At 38.1% G+C, this 20518-nt stretch overlaps 1 protein-coding gene and 1 pseudogene across 2 annotated transcripts in view; one reads left to right on the plus strand and one right to left on the minus strand.

Moving 5' to 3' along the window:
* UTP20 (UTP20 small subunit processome component) overlaps positions 1–19861 on the minus strand; it is a 105295-nt gene extending 85434 nt beyond the window's left edge. For both annotated transcript variants that reach the window (XM_077772282.1, XM_077772281.1), the window contains exons 1-12: positions 19683–19861; positions 18658–18738; positions 15145–15211; positions 14887–15019; positions 14242–14430; positions 10629–10710; positions 9850–9987; positions 8993–9148; positions 8291–8437; positions 8073–8207; positions 6894–6971; positions 4660–4838 (exon numbers count right to left, since the gene is read on the minus strand). In XM_077772282.1, the coding sequence (XP_077628408.1) occupies positions 4660–4838; positions 6894–6971; positions 8073–8207; positions 8291–8437; positions 8993–9148; positions 9850–9987; positions 10629–10710; positions 14242–14430; positions 14887–15019; positions 15145–15211; positions 18658–18738; positions 19683–19727 (1430 nt within the window). In that variant the 5' untranslated portion in view covers positions 19728–19861. The remainder of the gene's footprint in view (positions 1–4659; positions 4839–6893; positions 6972–8072; positions 8208–8290; positions 8438–8992; positions 9149–9849; positions 9988–10628; positions 10711–14241; positions 14431–14886; positions 15020–15144; positions 15212–18657; positions 18739–19682) is intronic.
* Positions 6118–6324, plus strand: LOC144238486 (U2 spliceosomal RNA; annotated as a pseudogene).
* Positions 19862–20518: the final 657 nt, after the last annotated feature.

The raw sequence follows: 20518 nt of genomic DNA on the forward strand, positions 1-20518 counted from the left end.
TCTTTGACCTTTTTTAAAGTTTTTTTTTTTTTTTTGAGAGAGAGGGAGAGAGAGCAAGCACAGGCACACGGGTGCCAAAGTATGGAGAAGGAACAGAGGGAGAAGGAGAGAATCTCAAGTAGGCTCTGCACTGTCAGCACATCGGCCAATGTAGGGCTCGATCTCACGAACTACAAGATTAATACCTGAACCAATATCAGGAGTTGGACACATAACCAACTGAGCCACCCAGGTGCCCCTTCTATTCTCTATTTTAATTTACTTCATAACTTAAAGCAAGTCTCTTCTAGTTCTAGGTATTATTTCTGAATTTTCTGAATCATTCTGATTCATTCTTTTCTGTACATTCTGCTAATGGATATGCTTTTAAAAACGAGAGAGATAATTACAATGAACGGACTTCCTCTATTCCCCCCTTCCTTTCTGACACGAATTTTCTGACTTTATAAATGTAGAATGATGTTGCACATAGTGGTGAATTTGGCAAATGGCACTGAAGTGATTATGATTTACAAGTAACTTGCTCTGCTTCTTTAATCTGATAAATTCTTCCTTGATGATGTTTTCTGACATGACATTTAGATTTAGGTGTCTGCTGCTTTGGCACTATTCTTGTTTGCCTCTTTTCCTTGTTGCCAATGAACTATACCTCAGTCCTATTTGAAAGACAGAAATCTAATTGAAAGAAAAGTCATAGAAACAGTAAGTAAATAGATTTGTTTTGATAATTTAGCCTCCATGTCCAGTTTGGATTAGCTTGTTACACAACAGAAGCGAAATATCAGGTTTTTATTCCTGTGCCCTGTTATTATTAAAATTAACTGAAAAGTTGTACTCTTTCTTGTTTCGCTTTTACCAGGATATTGAATATTTGGAAATTATAGTAGATAATTTAATTTCATTGGCAATTGCTGAAAGTCACTGCATCTTGACATACAGTCTTTTCTAGTAGTAACCATGAATCAACGATCTGCAAAAATCTTACAAGAAAACATTGACCTACTTGAGGAAAAGGTGGGTCATTCCTTGCCAAGTCATTTTCCCGCTTGGTCACACCTGCCGATGAGCTCAATAAAATCCATACTCCCTACTTCATCCTACAAGGCCCCACCCTGGCCTGCCTCTCAAGTCCCCCCATTCTGCCTTCCTCCTTGCCTGATGCTCTGTACCCATACTAGGCAGAGGGAAGACTTATTGCAGAGGATCCTGGACAGGAATCAGCCCAGTATGTTGAAAAACCAACAAGATTCTGTTAGCATGTTTTGCTAGAGAGAAGATACTTTTAAGATCAGCAGGAGAGCAACAAGTGAAGAAGAAGAGTTCCTCCAGAAGCTCAAACTGATCCAGAATCAACTCACTCTGCTGTGTGACCATGGGGACAATGACACCCATCTCCAGGGATTCTGTGATGCTCCAAAGCTGAGTACTCACAAAAACTCAAGAAATGTTCATCTATTTCTACTGTCCCAAAGCAAAACATAAATGCAGCAAGTCTCATGAATTCCAGAGATAAATACACCACACCCACAACTACTTGAAAAATATAAGCAAAATCCTCTCACGTATTTATATAAACCTCCTTTTATGCTTCTAAAAGGTATGCATTATTTTTAATGAAATTATGAAAATAATCTTTTGAGGCTCTTTTAACAAGTCAAAAGATTCAAAGTTATATAATCTAAAAGTTAACAGTCACTTCTTTCCTCCTATTACTGTCCTCCTGACATAAACAAGGTTAACAGTTTTATGTACCCTTAGGGAAATGTTGATTCTCCCCAAATTGATCTATAGATTTAAGGCAATTCCAAACAATATCCCAGCAAAGTTTTTTTGTAGACATAGACAAGATTCTTCTAAAATTTATATAGAACAGCAAAGGACAAGGAATAGCTGAAACAATCTGTAAAAGAATAGAATGGGAGTACTTTTTTTTTAAGATTAAGAGTTATTTTGGGGGCACCTGGATGGCTCAGTGAGTTAAGTGTCCGACTTCGGCTCAGGTCATGATCTCACGGTTCATGGGTTCGAGCCCCATGTCGGGCTCTGTGCTGACAGCTAGCTCAGAGCCTGGAGCCTCCTTCAGATTCTGTATCTTCCTCTCTCTCTGACCCTCCCCTGCTCACGCTGTCTCTCTCTCTCTCTCTCAGAAATAAATAAAACATAAAACAAAAATTTTTTTTAAAAAGACTTATTTTAGAGCTAGTGCAATAAGACAGTGTGGTATTAGAGGAGAGATTCATGGGTTGATGGAAGAGAATAAAGAACCCAGAAATAGAGCCACACATATATGCCCAACTGATCTGACAAAGGTGCAAAGCAGTTCAATGAGGAAGAATAGCCTTTTCAACTAATGTTGCCAGAATAGTGGGCATCCACAAGCAAAAAAAGAAACTTGACCTAAACCTCATACCTTATATAAAAATTAACTCAAAATGGATCAGGAACTTAAATGTAAAACAAAACTATGAAACTTTTAGAGAAGTAGGAGAAAATATCTAGGACTTGGAGCTAGGCAAAGAATTCTTGGACTTGACATCAAAAGCATTACCCATAAAAGGAATGTTGGTCAATTGAACCTCATCAAAATCTAAAACTGTGCTCCGCGAAAAATCTTAAGGGAACAAAGACAGGCTACAGACTAGAATATATGTACAAACATTTCATCTGACAATAAAACCTTTAACTAGAATATATAACATATTCTCAAAACTCAACAGTAAGGAAACAAACAATCCAGTTAGAAAATGCGCCAAAGACGGGCACCTGGGTGGCTCAGTTGGTTAAGTGTCTGACTCTTGATTTCAGTTCAGGTCATGATCTCAAGGTTTGTGAGATCAACTCCTGTGCTGGGCTCTGTACTGACAGTGTAGTGTCTGCTTGGGGTTCTCTCTCACCCTCTCTTTCTGCCCCTCCCCTGCTCCTGCACTTGCTCTTGCTAAAAATAAATAAACTTAAAAAAACAAAAAAGAAAATGAGCCAAGAAAAGTAACAGATATTCCACTAAAGAGAATATATAGATAGAAAATAAACCCATGAAAAGATGGTCAACATCATAAACCATTAAGGAAATGCAATTTAAAATCATAATGAGATTTCACCATATCCTATTAGACTGGCAAAAAATAAAAAATAGTGATGATACCAAATGCTGGAGAGGATGCAAAGAAACCAGATCACTCAGACTGCTGGTGGGAATGTAACATGGCACAATCACACTGGACAACTACTGACAGTTTCTCATTAAATGAGATGTGTACTTATGATGTAACTCAACAATTCCACTTTTGGTCATTTATCTGAGCAACAAAAAGTTACGTACATGAATTTTCATAACAGTTTTATTCATAACGGCCCCAAACTAGAAGTGACCTAAATGTCTTTCAACAAGTGAATCACTGAATGGAGTATGCCACATCCATCCACACCACGGGCTGCTACTCAGCAATAAGCACATGACAAGAAATTTAACAAAGGGATGGGCTACTGCCACACACCACTTGGACGAGTCTCACGGGAACTGCATGACCAAAACACAATCTCAAAAGTTGTACTCTTTAATTCCATTTCTGTAATATTCTTGAAATGACACAATCCTAAAAATGGGGAACAGATTAATGGTTGCCAGGGGTTAGGAATGGAGAGCAGAGTCAGGGTGAGTGGGGCTGTTAAAAGGTCAGGCAAGAGAACCTTGTGGTCTGATGGAAGAGCTCTGTATCTGGACTCTGGTAGAGGTTATGAATCTACGTGTGACAGAACTGAACCATACAGCCAGATAAACACATAGCCAGAGATGACTGCCTGTAAAACTGATATAATCTGAAAAATGTCAATTTTATAGCTGTGACATCTCAGTTAACTTATGCAAGATGTTACCACTGGAGGAAGCTGAGGGAAGAATACAGAGAACCTCTCTGTACTATTTCTTTTCTTTTCTGTTTTTTAAAGTAGGCTCCACACCCAACATGGAGGCCATCATGGGGCTTGAACTCAGAATTCTGAGATGAACACTTGAGCTAAGATCAACTTAGCCAACTTAACCAACTTTGCCACCCAGGTGCCCCATGCTATTTCTTTCAACTGCACATGAATGTACACTTATTTTAAAAAATAAAAGGTTAGCGCCTGGGTGTCTCAGTCAGTTAAGCGTCCCACTTCAGCTCAGGTCATGATCTCGCGGTTTATGAGTTTGAGCCCCGCATTGGGCTCTGTGCTGACAGCTCAGAGCCTGGAGCCTGCTTCAATTTCTGTGTCTCCCTCTCTCTCTGCCCCTTCCCTGCTCATGCTCTGTCTCTCACTGTCTGTCAATAATAAATAAAGGTTAAAAAAATTTTTTTTAAATAATAAAATAAAAAATAAAAGGTTAAAAAAAATCAATAGTCATTTCTTTCTTTCACATTCCATCTTCCTGTAGTTAACCAATTTAACCTGTTTGTGTATCCTTCCGTGTCTTTTCTGATGCTTATACATACTTTCTGTTTTAACTCTGCAAAATGGGACCATACTAAACAACTGTTCTACATCTGTTTTTTTTTCACAGAACAATGTATCATGGAGATCTTCCAGTTAAAATACAGAGATCTTAATTTTTACAGTATTCTTGATGCGTTATAAAATGAGTAATCCTACTAACATTACAAAGAATAAAGACATAGAACTCACCCCATTGTCTGTTGTGAGAAAACCAGAGGGTACTTCTCAAATGCCATCGAGCCAGCAGTAGGAGGCGCTGCTTTATTCAGAATGAGCTTGGCCAAAATGGCCAGGGCTTCATCTTTGACAGCAGCATCATCAATCAAGAAGCAGTTTTCAATGTATAAGAGAAAGCTCGGTAGAAAAAGCTAAAAATAAGAAAGGAAATCACATTTATTAACAGATAGACATTTCAGAACACCTAAGGAAGAGAGGATTCTCACACTTACACAGAAAAAAAAAAAACAGATCATAAACATAGGATCACATATCATAATGGCATCAGACCTCTTCACAGAAACAATGAAAGCTAGAAGACCTTGAGCAAAGCCTGAAAAACTGAGGGAAAATGGCAAAATCTAGAATTCTACAGGAAGCCCACTAGCAATATGAATAAAGACATTCTCCAGTATACTAAATCTCAAAATTTTACTTCTACTCGCCCTTTCTCAAGAACCTCTGGAAAATGTGTACCATCAAAATAAGAGAGTAAAGTATAACAAGAGAAAGATGCGGGACCCAGGAAACAGAAGAAAAGCAAAAGGAAGTTCTAGTATGACATCTGTGCAGAGGGCTGAGAAAGCAACCCATTCAGACTTGCACTGCTCCAGGAGGAGTGTGTCCAGGAAAGGAAAAACAAACAAACCTCAAACTGCTAAGTTTTCTGACAGTACCAGTGAAAGTCATTTTATTTATTTATTTATTTATTTTTATGTTTTATTTATTTTTGAGAGAGAGAGAGAGAGAGACAGTGTGAGCAGGAGATGGACAGAAAGAGAGGGAGACACAGAATCCAAAGACAGGCTCCAAGCTCTGAGCTAGCTATCAGCACAGAACCCGACGTGGGGCTCGAACCCACAAACTACAAGATCATGACCTGAGCCAAAGCTGGACGCTTAACTGACTGAGCCACCCAAGTGCCTCTGAAAGGCATTTTAGAATGCCATTGGAAAACAGACTCCCTGACCAGCAATTCAAGGAAAATAATTTCCAGTTTTTCTAGAATTAGGTAATCTATAACTTTAGGAAAAATGAAAAGGTATACAAAAAAAAAAAAAGAAACGTAATTATAAAATACTCCCTGTTTGGAAGGATTAATTATATGGTGAATAGGAATCCAATCAAAATTAGTGCTGTAACTCTACTGAGAAAATGAGAGGCATAAAAGAACCAGAATCCATCCACCATAAGAAGAAAAGTCTACAGCTGAGGACTAAAACTAATGAACTAAGGAAAAGCAGTGTATTCAAATGATTAGAAAATATGAAGTAACAGCAAAAGACAGATAAAACCCAAAAGATGTGGCAGCTCCTGGTGAGGGAAATGTGAGTGGAATCAAATGACTGTCTTTTAGCCTTGCTTGACTTTTTGAACTATACACAAGGAGTCCTCTGATAAAAATAAGGTGTTTATAAAAAGACCAAAGATATGGCTTCTCGGCCTTTTGGGTAAGGTCCAGTGTAGTATCTGTTCTTATCAGTTTAAAAAGACCAAAGGGCACAAGGGAGAAGGAAACAATGTGGTTGCTACAAAAACCAGAGCAAGGTAAAGGGCTCTCACGGGACAGGAAGTAACAGAGCTAGGAAATGTACAAAGGTTTTATTATTATTATTATTATTATTATTATTATTATTATTTTGGAGGCAAATGATAATATATTAATGACTAAAGGGGAAATCAGAAAACAAACACAAAGACAGGCTTCCGTGAAGCATGCTATGGATGACCGGTTATAAGGGGTGGCAAATGTTTGATGGAAGGGAGGGGGAAAGGGATAAAATAAACTCAGGATTTAATAGGAAAGATTTCTACATCATTAAATCAGGTATTGTATTTACTTTGTAGCAATAAAGTGTATTTGTAACCTTCCTGCACTCCAAAATGTTTCAGAAACTATTTTTTCTATTGCTCCAAATTCACATAAAAGTTCCTTAAACTCTTTTTTCAATTTTACCACATGCTTCTATAACTTCCTCAAGGATTATTAAAAAGAAGTTGGTTATCTAATGCCATTTTAAAATCCTTGGTATATGGAATAAAGTTTTACTTGTAAACTAAAATTGGAATATAATTGCATTTAAAAATATGGACTAATATCAAGTATTTATTTTATTCCTCTCAAACAAAAATCACAGAATCTTAAGTTTGATTATTTCATCATGACAGATCCATAACAAAACAAATCCAAAACATTAGTTGCTCACCTGCTCAAACTGCTTCATAACAAACATAACTTCAGAAAAATCCAAAATTAGACGTCTTTCAAATCCACTCTCAAAAATCTGTGGACCACAGGTAAAAAAACAAAAACATTAAATATACGAGAGTACTTTCCCCATTCCTGAAAATAAAGAACACCCCAAATTTTCAAGGTCCTCCAACTTGCAAGCAGGAAGTGGTGGGGTGCCTGATACAAGTTAACAGAGTCACGGAGGCAAAAGGAACTTGATTGCTGAGTCGGGGACCTCCCTAGCTGTGAGACACAGGCACTGAGCCCTTTTCCCTGGGAAGGCAGCAGGCACTGCTGGGGTTTCCAGTGATTACACAGTGCTCTGCATAAGAGCTGCTCAATTCTTTGCTACAGAGAATCAAGAAAGGGCAAACAGCACTGTTTTACATCTTTCTCCATACTTTTTACTGCTGTACTGCATGAAGCTAGGAGGAACCTAACTGTTCTATTTTCAATCCCATTTCCTACAAAACCTCTTCTAAACTCATTAAAATGCAAATCTCAAATCATCAGATCATGACTCTGCTTAAAAATTTTCCAGGGTCTTCCTCTATATGCAGGGTAAAACCAAACCTAACTTTTCAAAGCCAAGCAGAGCCTCGCTGACATACATCACACTTCCTGTGTACATGTGCCCAGTCGGCACACATTTTTGTACTTCCTGAATGTATCTTGTGTTGTTCCCTGGCATTTTAAAACCTTCTCCGACTGGCAGATGCAATTTAACCTTCAAGGACTATCCCAAATAAAAATTCTTTGAAAAGCATTCTCTGTCCCTCAACCCTAGGCAGAATTAATAATTATGTTTCAATATGACATCAATAGATTAATTCAACAGATTATAATAACTCATTCCCAGGGCCCCACTTCCTGAACAATCAAAAACTGCAGGCACCATACTGTCAGCCCTGGAATATCTAGTCCGTACTCAGCACATGGTAAGCTTTATGTGTCTGCTGAATATTTGCCAAACACTTACTTTATCTCATTTTGTTTTGTCTCTATTACAGCATGCAACTGACATCTCCTTAACAAGATCATAAATTCCCTGAAGGCAGAGCCTTTGCCATGCTTCATTTGTATTCCCCAGGAGGCTTACTCAATGCTAAACGTCTTATTAAGTACTCAATTACTATTTGTTGAAATAAATTACTTTTTGTATGGTTTCTTTGATAAAGGTCTCTGGCAAGCAAACATTTTCACCCAAGATCAAAGCAGAAATTACAGCCAAGAGGGTCTCCCGGCAAGTTGTGGAAAGATTGGCTATTTGTATTGTTTGACACAACACCTGTAAAATAAAAGAAAAAACAATGTACACTTAGCAATAGCTTTTAATGAACAGACTCTAAACAAATGAAGTTGGGAACTCACCTCACAAACATTGACAGGTTTGGTTATCTTTGATCCATTCCCGTATTTCACAAGTATCAGATATGTTTCTAACAACCTTCTTATCTGTTCAGAACTTTCCCCACAGTTAGTTGTGGTTACTTTACTATGTAGATCCAGGAGTGATTCCTGCCAAAAAAGAATTTAACAGAAAGGAAGAACTATCACATATGAAACTCATCTGTTAATCCAATAATGAAAATATTCGTTGAAGCAGTTCAAATTTTCACATTCCTTTGTTTGGAAAGAAAGACACATCTACCAAGAGTCACTAAGGATAAGAACAGCTAACTTTTTTTGAGTGCGTGGTCATAAAGTGCTTTGTAAGTATTTACTCACAATCCTGATAGCAACCATCAGGTAGAGAATATTAGTGTCCCATGGTCCCACCGGGTGAAAACACTGGAACAGAGATTTAAGTAACTTTCCCAAGTCATGCTAGCAGTAAGTGACAAAGCCAAGATTTGAAAAGGGGCAGTCTGGCTCTAAAGGTGTCAAAATATCCATAACACAAAACAAACAAACAAAGACCAGGGGATAGAGGGGGAAAATATCCTAGTATGTAAACAAGGGTATAAAGACAACAGCTACAAAAATGCAATCTCCAGGAGTGGTTTGGTAAACAGCAAGAACAATCAACTCTTGGGCTTATTACAAACAAATCCTTAAAATTTAGAAACTTACTTGCAAACATTCAAAAAGTGTCCCAAAATGTTCCTTGTAGATGTAGGACACAGTGGATTTGACCATGCTTTTCAGTGTTTCTCCAACTAAAATCCATGGTAGCCGAGTTTCTGTTTCAGTAACTGGTCCTAGCTTTTGAAAAATTAGCTTCACTGCCTATGGGAATCCAATAATATTAATATAAACAAGTACACTCTTAAGTTTAAGTATTACACTTTTATTTCCCAGTCTGATTATTCCCCACTCTGATTAAACTATCTTAAAATCTGATCTGGAATAATCAAAGATAGGGTAGCTTTGGTGGTTAAGTTAACTACACATCCCGAAAGGAATTTCCAAACTAGGGAGATAATTTTGTCATCCAACTGCCCACTCCTCATTCATTAATCAGTTTACATTACCTTCTAGGATACAGATGGAGAAGATAGCAATGATTTTGTAAGTAAATACTATACCTAATCACCTAGAGTCTAGGTTAGGTAAGCACTGTTATTAAAGACCTAATGCTCCCCATTTAGTACTTTTTATTAATGTTTTTTATTTTTATTTTTATATTTTTGAGAGAGAGAGAGAGAGCATCAGAGGAGGAGGAGCAGAGAGAGAAGGAGAAAGAGGATGCAAAGCAGTCTCCAGGCTTTGAGCTGTCAGCATAGAGCCCGACGTGGGGCTCGAACTCACAAACCATGAAATCATGACCTGAGCTGAAGTAGGCGTTCAACCGACTGAGCCACCCAGGCGCCCCATTCCATTTAATGCTTTTCATTTATTCTAGGCTATCTTCTCTCCACACCATTTACATAAACATTATCTATTTTCTTTTCAATCTCTTTCACACAAAGTATCTTCCAGTTATTTACCTTCCCTGTACAGGAATGAAACATATTTCTAACTCCTTTGCACATTTCAAAGAGCAACTGTCCAACTCCTTCTGCCTTTTCTGGATGTTCGTCAAGATCAAGAAACATTAAATTGAAAAGTGAGTTTTTATCAGAAACCTAAAACACAAAATGCAAATGGAAAGCTGTATTTACAAAATAAACAAATCCAAATGAATACATATTATTTACTGTTCCACAGGTTCAGTTAAGTGTAATTAGGATAAAATTCTATCAGGAAGAGGCACTTGTAATGATTTCAAACTACTATAATAATAGTATACCACTTCTCATTTCACATACAAACAGTGATTCGGTGAAATAAGATGAAGGTCTATGCCAAGAAAAACTACATGAGGCAACATTCTGTTTTTGAAAGCAAATCATATACTTATAAGAGAAATTAATACCAGTGTAACCCTTTAAAACTTACTATGAAAACACACAAGTGACACTATGCGATCAGTTCTTTCCAGGAAATTATTATTAAAGTTTCTATTACTCTCACCATTCATATATTTACTGACTTGAATTATAAGGCACTTCTGATATACACAAACAGAAAAAACCTAAGTAACAATAAACAAGTTACTCAAATTATTTCACATTAGTGAGCAGACAATCTTATGATGAGATACACTCAAAATGGTAAAAGGTTTCTTCTTACATATGTATAAAAACCACATTATAAAGATACCTGTTTCTGTTCATCAGATTTCTGAGGCTTAATAAGCAATAAACATATAAGATATCAGACTGACCTTTCTCATCAAAAAAGTAAAACTTTCAGCAGCAAAATTTCTTATATGTAGCTTTTTATGAGCCAGGAGTGTACTATACATGCTACAAACGAGAAAATAAGAGATGTTTAATCACATTTTAATATACACTCCATGTCAACTGTATGTCCAACACTGTGCTAGGTATACAAGGAAGACACTGCTTTACTTTCTTTTTTTTTTTTTTTTTTTTTAACATTTATTTATTTTTGAAGGAGACAGACAGACAGAGTGTGAGCTGAGGAGGGGCACAGAGAGAGGAAGACACAGAATCCAAAGTGGGGCTCCACGATCTGAGCTATTAGCACAGAGCCCGATGCAGGACTTGAACTCACAAGCTGTGAAATCATGACCTGAGCTGAAGTTGGACGCTTAACTGACAGAGCCACCTAGGCACCCTAGGAATACATTTCAAGTATAAAGAAGGAGCTTTAAAACTTTGTTCAATTACCAAGACAGAAGAAGGTCACAGACAAGAAAAATCCTAGGAGAGGTGGTACAGGTCTTACAGAGAAGACTCCACGAAGAGCTGAATCCTGAATGATGGGAAGAATTAAGGTGGGGCTGTAGTGTGTATGACTAGAGATAAAAGCAAGAGCAAAGATGGAGCGAGCAGAAATGATCACAGGCAAGGAACAAGGAGGGTGGTCTGTGTGAAAGAAAAAGGGCGATGTGGCTGGGGTAGGCTGCTGCAGACAAAGCTGCTCAGGTAAACTGGTCACTGTGAACACCAAACAGAGGAGTCTAGACTTCAGCTTTCATCTCTGTAAGCACTTTCTCTGTTACTTCCTCTAAACAACACAACTCTACGGGATGGGTACTGTTATCCCGGTTCCACAGATAATGAAACTGAGACAGAAAGGTCAAGCAACCTGCTCAAGGTCATACAGCCATGTAGCTATAACTAAATAATTATCTGAATAATCACACTGAATAACTGGTCTCCCTAATGACAAGAAATCATGGAATTTATCTCTATTTTTGCTGTACCCTCAGTAACTAGCACTTCCTTGCCCATAGCAGGTGCTCATAAATACTGGCTGAATAAGAAATGAATATTTCAGAAAGACTAACTTAGTAGCAGGATACAGGATGAAATAAATGAAGAAAGAAGAGGCTGGCCATCCAGCTAGAAATCTGCTCAAGTCATGCAAGCTTGGGCAAACGAGGGCATGAAAGAGGCTGATGGTAGAGTGAAATGGCAAAAGTTGGACCCAAGAGACATTTCAAGAGTCCCTGCAGTGGAAGCAAAGAACTTGTAAGGGCACTGTAGTGCCCACAAGGCCTGGACCCTATTAACACCGTGTGGCACTGTCTAATGAGTCTCTGCTTATACACATAGCCCCACCACCCAGGATTCCTTGCTGTTCCTCACACAAGCCAGGAATGCACCCAAGATGTTCCCCTGATAAACTGTAAACTTTGCAAGAAGAGAGGTTTTTACTGTTTTACTTGCAATTGTATTTCAAGTGTATCAACACATAGTGTTCAATAAATACTCACTTATTCTAGTACATGAATAACAGAATCAAGAGGATTTGGAGTCCCTGAAGACAACTGGGTCAAAAATGACTCTAAGACACCAAACCTCAGTTGACGAGAAGAAATATGGTATTTCTTGGAAATACCCAACAATACAATATCATTGTTGGAAAATGGGCAACCAAATAGGGCCTGACACAGAGTACATATTTACTGAACATATGAATGAACGAAGAGATAGTTTGAGTGGGAATGTGCTGACTTTGATTTTAGTAATACTTATGTGACAATATCCAAGCTGTTGAAGATGTCATACCAACAGCAAATAAATTTAGAAGTGGAAATCCTGGCTTAGGAGATATAAAAGTAACAAAGAAAAGTCATGAAACTAAATAAGCTATCCAGTGGTTCTGCCTTATCTTGTGTTTCACTCAATGGTCTCAGTTACCCGCGGTCAACTGTGGCCTGAGATCAGGTGCTCCTCCTACTGACCACTGTCAGCTCACTAGAAGCATAGCACTAATGTCACGACGTCTACCTTGTCATTCATCTCACTTCATCTCATCACATAAGCCTTTTATCATCTCACATCATCACAAGAAGTGTGAGTACAGTACAATAAGGTACTTTCAACTTGTTACAGTATGCTGTTACAGTTATTCTATTATTAGTTATTGCTATTAATCCCCATGCGTTTATAAATTACGCTTTATCACAGGTATGTAGGCATAGGGAAAAAAGTAGCACAAACCACAGAGTTCAGTACTATCTGTGCTTCTGGGTGTCTACTGGGGGGTCTCAGAACACAAACCCCACACATAACGGGGGCACTACTGAATACTGCCCCAAGACCTTGCTGGTTTTGATGAAGTAATCTTGGTTTCTAATACATTTTACCAAAAGCTCCACAGAGAACTAGGGGAGGCTTGAAAAATATTTCTTTCTCATTCATTATTCAAAGCAGGATAGAGGGAAGGGTGGTTTAACAAAGGGTAGGGTGAAGGGGGGTGGTACAAAAACAAAATCTATAGCCCTATCCCAAAGCCACACCTATATTTGGGAGAAGGGCAGTCATCTTACATATCCCTGAGGCAATTAAAGTACGCAGAAATAGTACACCAAATGGAAAGTTCCATCAAGTTCCAGACTGAAACTGATTATAAACAATCTTTTTCTTACACAAAAAGTAACGATGGAATTCATCCTCTTTCCCTATCCACATTTGCTTACAATGCTCCCTAAGTGTCTCTTTGGGCTTACTAAATATGTTAGGGGCTGGGTAAATGCAGACATTTAAGACTGGACTCTTGAAGAGTTCAGACGTTTGTAAAGGACATCATTACCATGAACAAACAATTATAACAGACATTGTGTAATGTTAAATGTATAAAAAACCAGAGGGATTCAGAGTACAAAGCGTTCACTTTCAGCTAAGAATATCTGTGGAGGTTATGGAAACCAAGCCTGACTTTGATGGCGAGAGGCAGGATTTCAATGGCTGGAGGTAAGACAAGATCAGGTCAATGCAGACTGGTAGAATAGACTGTGGACCACTTTGGCTGGCGAACCAACTTCGTATTAGAGACTCAGCTGGAAAGCCAGTCTGGAGTCAGGCAGAACTTAAGGAAAAAACAATCAAAAAAATACTCTCAGAGTCAGGCGGCCATGTCAGCAGGTACGCATGATTGGCAGTGTGCATGTTTTAACTGAATACAGGGTGAGAGTGAGCAATCCTGGTTTCCAGTACTGATAAAGACTGCTTGAACAAAAATAAAAACTTGCAAAATTCAGATGTTAAAGTGTTTCCTTACTGAGGAGGACTGTTCTATTTAGGAGCCTCAAGTACACACTTGTTTTCAAAGACACAATCATGAAAATTTAATACATATTTATATTGCTTTTGCTCTCAAAACTGATGCAGATGGGAAGCAGGAATGACTTGTAGACAGACATAAGAAATCTTTTGGGGACGATGGAAATGTTTCTAAACTGGATTATGGTGATATTTGCATAATTTTATAAATTTACCAAAAAGCACTGTATTGTACATAAGATAAAATTTAGAAGTGACAAAAATCAAACCAAACCCAAATAAGAAAGTGAAAAGGGTTACCTGTATATATTGGACATGTCCTTCACCATCAGTCTCCATAGGTACTTGTAAAGATATGACAGCGAGGTGAAAGCCCATTCTAGTAATTCTGTGTCCTGAGTCTCCAGGATTGAAGTGATGGTCACAAAAAAATCCTGAAAATGTGGATAGAAGTCCGTCTGCAGATCTCGTGCCAACTGTACAACCAAACTGGATTAAAGATAAGTAAAGTAACTGATTCTGAGACATACAGGGCAAAAGACAAAAGACTGCAAATCTATTCCACAAATGATAGCAGACTGCCTGTGATGACAGGATTAATTAAAACTGCCAAACTTTCTTGAAAAAGGCATAAAATTTTTTACATTTTAAGAGTTCAGCAAAGAAATTCAGCTGGAGCAAAAAGGTGCATTTTTTTTTCCTCACAAGTTATGCTCATTCCTGTAGCATGAAGGAAAAATGAATTTTCTTAAATGTATAAAGCAAAAGGAGGGTAACTCTAAGATTCTGCTTTCTGGCAATGCACTAATATCCTGATCTAACAGAAAAAGTAAATTCTTGTCTCCAAATTACAAACACCAGATCTAAGACAAATGTAGTATAAAACACAACCTTTCTTATAATTCAGATAAATGTCATTGGGCTTTCTCTCAACACGCTACTTACTCCAAAAGTGGCTGATAAGCAAAACTGTTCTTGATTTGCAGGTGAGTCTTCAAACTCTGAACTATCTCATTTTGATGATAGACCAACTGATTGAAGGACTGGCACTTGTCAATAACTTCTTTGTAAAATTTGCCTGGGTGAAAAATAAGAGAGAGAGAGAAAATATGTTCTACTTTTCTACCATACCACTATTCAGTTATTTTAAACACATAAAGTACAAATGATAGGAGAATAAAATAGAAGCAAAAGAGAAAATACCAAAGTGTTCTGTAAGGTTCAATTCTCTCCATTTCAGCAGACCCTCAAAAAAGTAGGTTTCAACTTCCTGCCAAGATTAAAGCAATCCATTAATGAGGCAACTCAAAGAAAAACTATGATCAAAATAAATAAGAATAATGATACCTTGAGACAATGATAACAGTCAGGAGTTTAAAAGCAGGGTTTTTTTTAAAAGTGTTAACTAACATACTCAAAAAGCAATCAGGTGTACAATACAGGCATAGAATTTATAAAAACAGTTATTTTGTTGATTTGGTTGCAACAAATGGTTCTTTAAAACCTACGTAATAGTCACACTAAGAAAAAATTTTTTTTCCTGTTTTCTACAATTTTAGGCCCAGAAAAATGTGCTGACTCTTACAATTCTTTCATTCTGCTTTTGGAAATATGAGTTACAACCTTTTGGGGAAGTACTCCAGCAATCATTAAAATGAAAAACAAAACAAAACAGGTATGCCCTCTGACCTCTGAATTCCCACTTTGGAGATGACTTTTATAAAATTACAAACATACCAGTATAAAGATTCAACTTTATTGTAGTGGGTGGAAAACATAAAATAGCATAAATATCCAACAATAGGAAAGTGCTTGCTGTAACTTATGGTCCATAAATACTAAGGTATATTATATGGCTACTAAGAATAGTTGTATCTATATTGAATTAGAAGGATGTTGAGGATACATTCCCAAAATGATAAAAGCAAGTTACATAGTAAAGTATACGGTAGGAATCAATTATTTTGATTTCTTTTTAATGTTTTATTTATTTCTGAGAGAGAAAGAGACAGACAGACAGACAGCATGAGCAGGGGAGGGTCAGAGAGAGAGGGAGACACAGAATCTGAAGCAGGCTCCAGGCTCTGAGCTAGCTGTCAGCACAGAATCCAATGCGGGGCTTAAACCCATGAACTGTGAGATCATGACCTGTGCTGAAGCCGGACGCTTAACCGACTGAGCCACCCAGGCGCCCCGGAATCAATTATTTTTTTAAAAAGACCTCTTTAAATACACACATTTGCATATATTTGTAAGAGAGAAAAGTACAGAATACATATATACAAATCGTCTATATTAGTTTCCTTGACAATAAGGGGGAGGAGGGGTAAGATAACAAGTTTTTCTAAGTTCACTAGTACATTGTCATACTGTTTAGCTTATTATCCCAGTTTACATTACTTTGTACTTTGAAAGGTAAAATCAATAAATTACCGTGTGTGTGTGTGTGTGTGTGTGTGTGTGTGTGTGTGAGTGGAATGAGAGAGTACAAATTAGTACACACACAAACAGCATGCCAAATCTTCTACAATCTCAAAAAAAGAACAAACCAATCTTTAAAAAATAAATATGAAGAAAAATCAATAGGCAGAAGAGAGGGAAAGAAAAAGGATCTCATTACATTTTGTTCTGTGTCCCTTGAGGCAGAAGAGAAATAAATACAACTAGCGGTTTAAACCTAAATGAAGAAGGCACTCCTAGTATAACATAGCAGCTGGCACATGTCAGCCATTTTGTGGTAGACTATGTCCTGTCCCTTTGCAATGTGACTCACAGCCCCTACCACAAGGAGCCTATTTCCTCACTCCTTGAATCTAGCCTGGTTTTCTGAACTGCTTTGACCCATAATGTGCAACAGAAGTAATCTTGCAACTGCCAAAGTTAGGCTTTAAGAGGCTCTATATAGCTTCTGCTTTCTCTCTCTTGAAAAAATTCTGCGATCATGAAAAGAAGCCTAGTCTAGCTTATCAGAGAGTAAAAGGCCATGAAGATAACTAAGACTAACAAGCCCTAGTCAAAATGTGATTAAGACCATTCTGGACCATCCAGCCCATGATCAGATCCTAGGCTCTCTTCTCTTACTATTACTAACGTCTTCTCTGACATTCTACCTCTTAAACCATCTACCTCTCCTGTGGCTTAAACTATAAACCATATACTGAATTCTAAGTCTATAATTCACCTCCAAAGTCACCTGTACTCCTCCAGATCCATAGCTTTTGGACACCATCATTTGGATGGCCACAGGTACATCAAATTCAAGTAGCCCCAAATGGAATCAACCCCATGCTTCTCTTCCTACAAGTCTATCTTAATTAAGTGATGTCCTCAACCACCCAGTTGTTAGATCCAAAAACTTTAACCCCCTTCCCTCCATAACCAGCAGGTCACAAGTCCTCTCCATTCTACTTCTTTAATATCTCTGGAATCCTTCCCTTCTCTCCATCTTGACTACTGCTACTGTAATTTTTTACTTAGATGACTACCAAATCACAACTGGTTATCCTGACTCCAGTCCTGCTCTTACTTTCACATTAAAGTCAAAGACATCTAGAACTGAGACCTGATCATGTCACTCACTCCTCTGCCTTACTCCTAGAATGACAGCCCGTAGCTTCAGGATAAAATCCAAACTTAGCTTGACATATAAAGTTCTTTATGCTCCTTGACTATTTCTTCAGCTTTATCTCTCACCAGCTATCTCCTTCCCCTATTCCAGTCACTATCAACACACACAAACACTACACATACAATTATAACCACACAAATGTTTTGCAGTTTTTTAAATGTCACATGAATTTTCTAGTCTCTGTTCCTTTATATAGGTTTCTCTCTCAACATGAAACAGTATTTCCTATTCTTTTTGCCATGCTAAAACCTATACATACAATGAGACTCAATTCAGCTATCATATTGTCTATATTACTTTTTCGACACCCCACTCTACAGCCAATGGAATTTAGGTTAGGCTTTTTCAGTATGAGTTGCCAAAGCATTATGTGCTTACCCAAATCACATCATTTAACACACTGAATTCACACATTGGAATAAGGCATCCAAAGAGGCAGTGGGCAAAGTCTGACTAGAGCCAAATCAAGAACTATGTAAGAACTAAAGTTGAACCCCTAAGTTAAAGGCATGTTATAGAGGACCTTAACAGCATAAAAGAGAAGTAATGACTTGATGCAGCAAAAGCAAGATTTTTAGGTAGAGGTGTGACTGAGTTACAGCATGATTAGAATTGGGAAAAGTTATGTAGTCTAACTCCTTTCATCTTATAAAGGAGGAAACTAAGCCCCAGAAAAGTGATGTTCTCAAAATCTCTTAAAAACTGTAGCTTCAGGAATGTGAATCTGCACGAGCCATCAGAACGTACATGGAAAAGGGAGAGGCTGGAACCACAGAAGCCTAAGTATCAAGCCCATTGTCTAACACAGTATCACCAGATAGAACTTTCTACAATGATGGAAATGTTCCATACCTGAACTTGTCTAATATTGTAGCACATATGGCTACTGAGCCCTTGAACTTCTAACTTGCTTTAACTGACATCTAATTTGCCATATGTAGCTTCTGTAGCTACTGTAAAAAATCACACAGGTATAACACATTTCATGTTCATTATGGAATGGCTTGAAAAACAATTTACTTCTACTAAGAGAAGAGACTAAAAAACCAACTGAATACTTGAAGATCAGCTAATAAAGATTCTCTTACCTCATCATAGCTTGCAGTTCTATCAATCCGGTGAATAATATCAATATTCACATTCCCCAATCGTTCAGCAAATGTAAGAAACTACGGAAAGGGAGATATTTAATATACAGTCATCATTCAATACTTATCACATCTTGAATATCTGTTTTGAGTGCTGCAGAATAATTACATGTCTCCACTTGCCTTGTGAAAATATAAAGTTTAAAGTTTCCATAACTTTAAACTTTTCACGTACTATCATTACAAATAACAGTATGTTTCTTTTGCAATTTCATACTTGTATTTTCAATCACTCATAAAACATATAATTGTGTTTTATAACTAGAAGTAGCCTTCACTGATGAGTCATAAAAGATAAATGTAAAAACAAACTCAAAGACATAGTCTTAAACGCCATGTACTACTATATGAAAATAATTAAATACTTCCATGAAAGCATTTGCAAAACTTGAGTTAAAAAAATAAAATTTTCAAATAAAATTTTCATGCTAAATTGTGGTGGATCCAGGTGAAAGTTGGTGATGTGGCTTCCCTAGATCTACTGTCGGTTTCATAATCCGGTACAAGCACAGGGATCTGGCTAAGTCGATGCAACAATAGTGTTTTTAAACACATACACACATACGGTTGATACAAAAACAAAGAAACAGACGACAAACTGAAAGTGGTGTCATAGCCATTAGCTGGAAATCACTCACCTCCTCCCGCCGGCTCGCCCCCCGCCCTGCAATTTGGCCAGAGCAATGGAGAACATCTCCTAAGCAATTAGTTTGTGATAATGAATTTAACTCTGGACTAAAGGGAATCCCAGGCAGGCCAGACCCCACAAACCACGGGCGAAATGTGGTGTTCAGACGTCTTTAACCACCCCATGTTTACTACACCCGCAAAATCCCTCTCCATTGCTAGGCAAGAGACTCACGCTCCGCCCAGAACACCTCAGCCACCCGGGGTCCCGCTCAGACCGAGTTCCAAAGCTGAGGCAGTAGGTACCCACAGTTCCTGGCCCAAGTTCCTTCGCTCACCCTGTACGTGTTCTCGGTCTTGTGGGAAACGGGCTTTGTCTTCATGGCTGCAGAGACGTAGGGGCCCGCGAGGACCTAGGTAAGGGTCGAAAGGATAGAACCGACGATACGGAGGTAGGCTTGCTCACACACTTGTACGCTCCGATTCCCAAGGTGCTCAGACTCCATCACGTGCGGCTTGTGCCCCTGGGCGTCGCCATATTGGAGGGGGGAGGAGCCTGGGCGGATCACGTGGGCGGAAAAAGCCGACTGAGCAGTCGCAGTCTCTCCTGGGAAGCAGGCTGCGACGCGGAGAGTTGATGACAGAGTGGGCGTGGAGTTCTTTTTCTCCTTTCAGGGAAGACTTGTAAGAAAAATATGTATTTTTATTATAAAAGAAAACCTCCCTGTCAGCATTATCGGTAAACAGTCACCACCCTTTACTATGCGCCTAATGCCACGCAAAGCTCCTTACATGTAGAATTTCACGGTAAAGTGCATTGTGCACGCTACATGGACATAATTGAAGTGCATAGTTTTAAGACCCTTTGGCATACGAAGAAAGCAAGGATATGCAGTTGGTAAGTGGAAGTCTAGCAGAAGTCTCTGAGCGCCAAAGTCATATTCTTAACCATTACTGTCTGAATAAAATTGAAAAATAGAACAGGAGTTTTGAAGAAAAATCTTAATTTCATACACAACCAGTTAAAATGTTGGCGTTTTTTCTTACCACTCTTATGTTTTTAAACATAATTGTACAAGCAGCTGTGTGTGTATTTTTTTTCACTTATTCAACAAGTATTTCTTGAGCATCTACTTGGGCCAAGTACTGTTGTGTGAGCCGAACAAAACAGACA

This window comes from Crocuta crocuta, unplaced genomic scaffold, assembly GCF_008692635.1.
Source record: "Crocuta crocuta isolate KB4526 unplaced genomic scaffold, BGI_CrCroc_1.0 scaffold216, whole genome shotgun sequence".
NCBI lineage: Eukaryota > Metazoa > Chordata > Mammalia > Carnivora > Hyaenidae > Crocuta > Crocuta crocuta.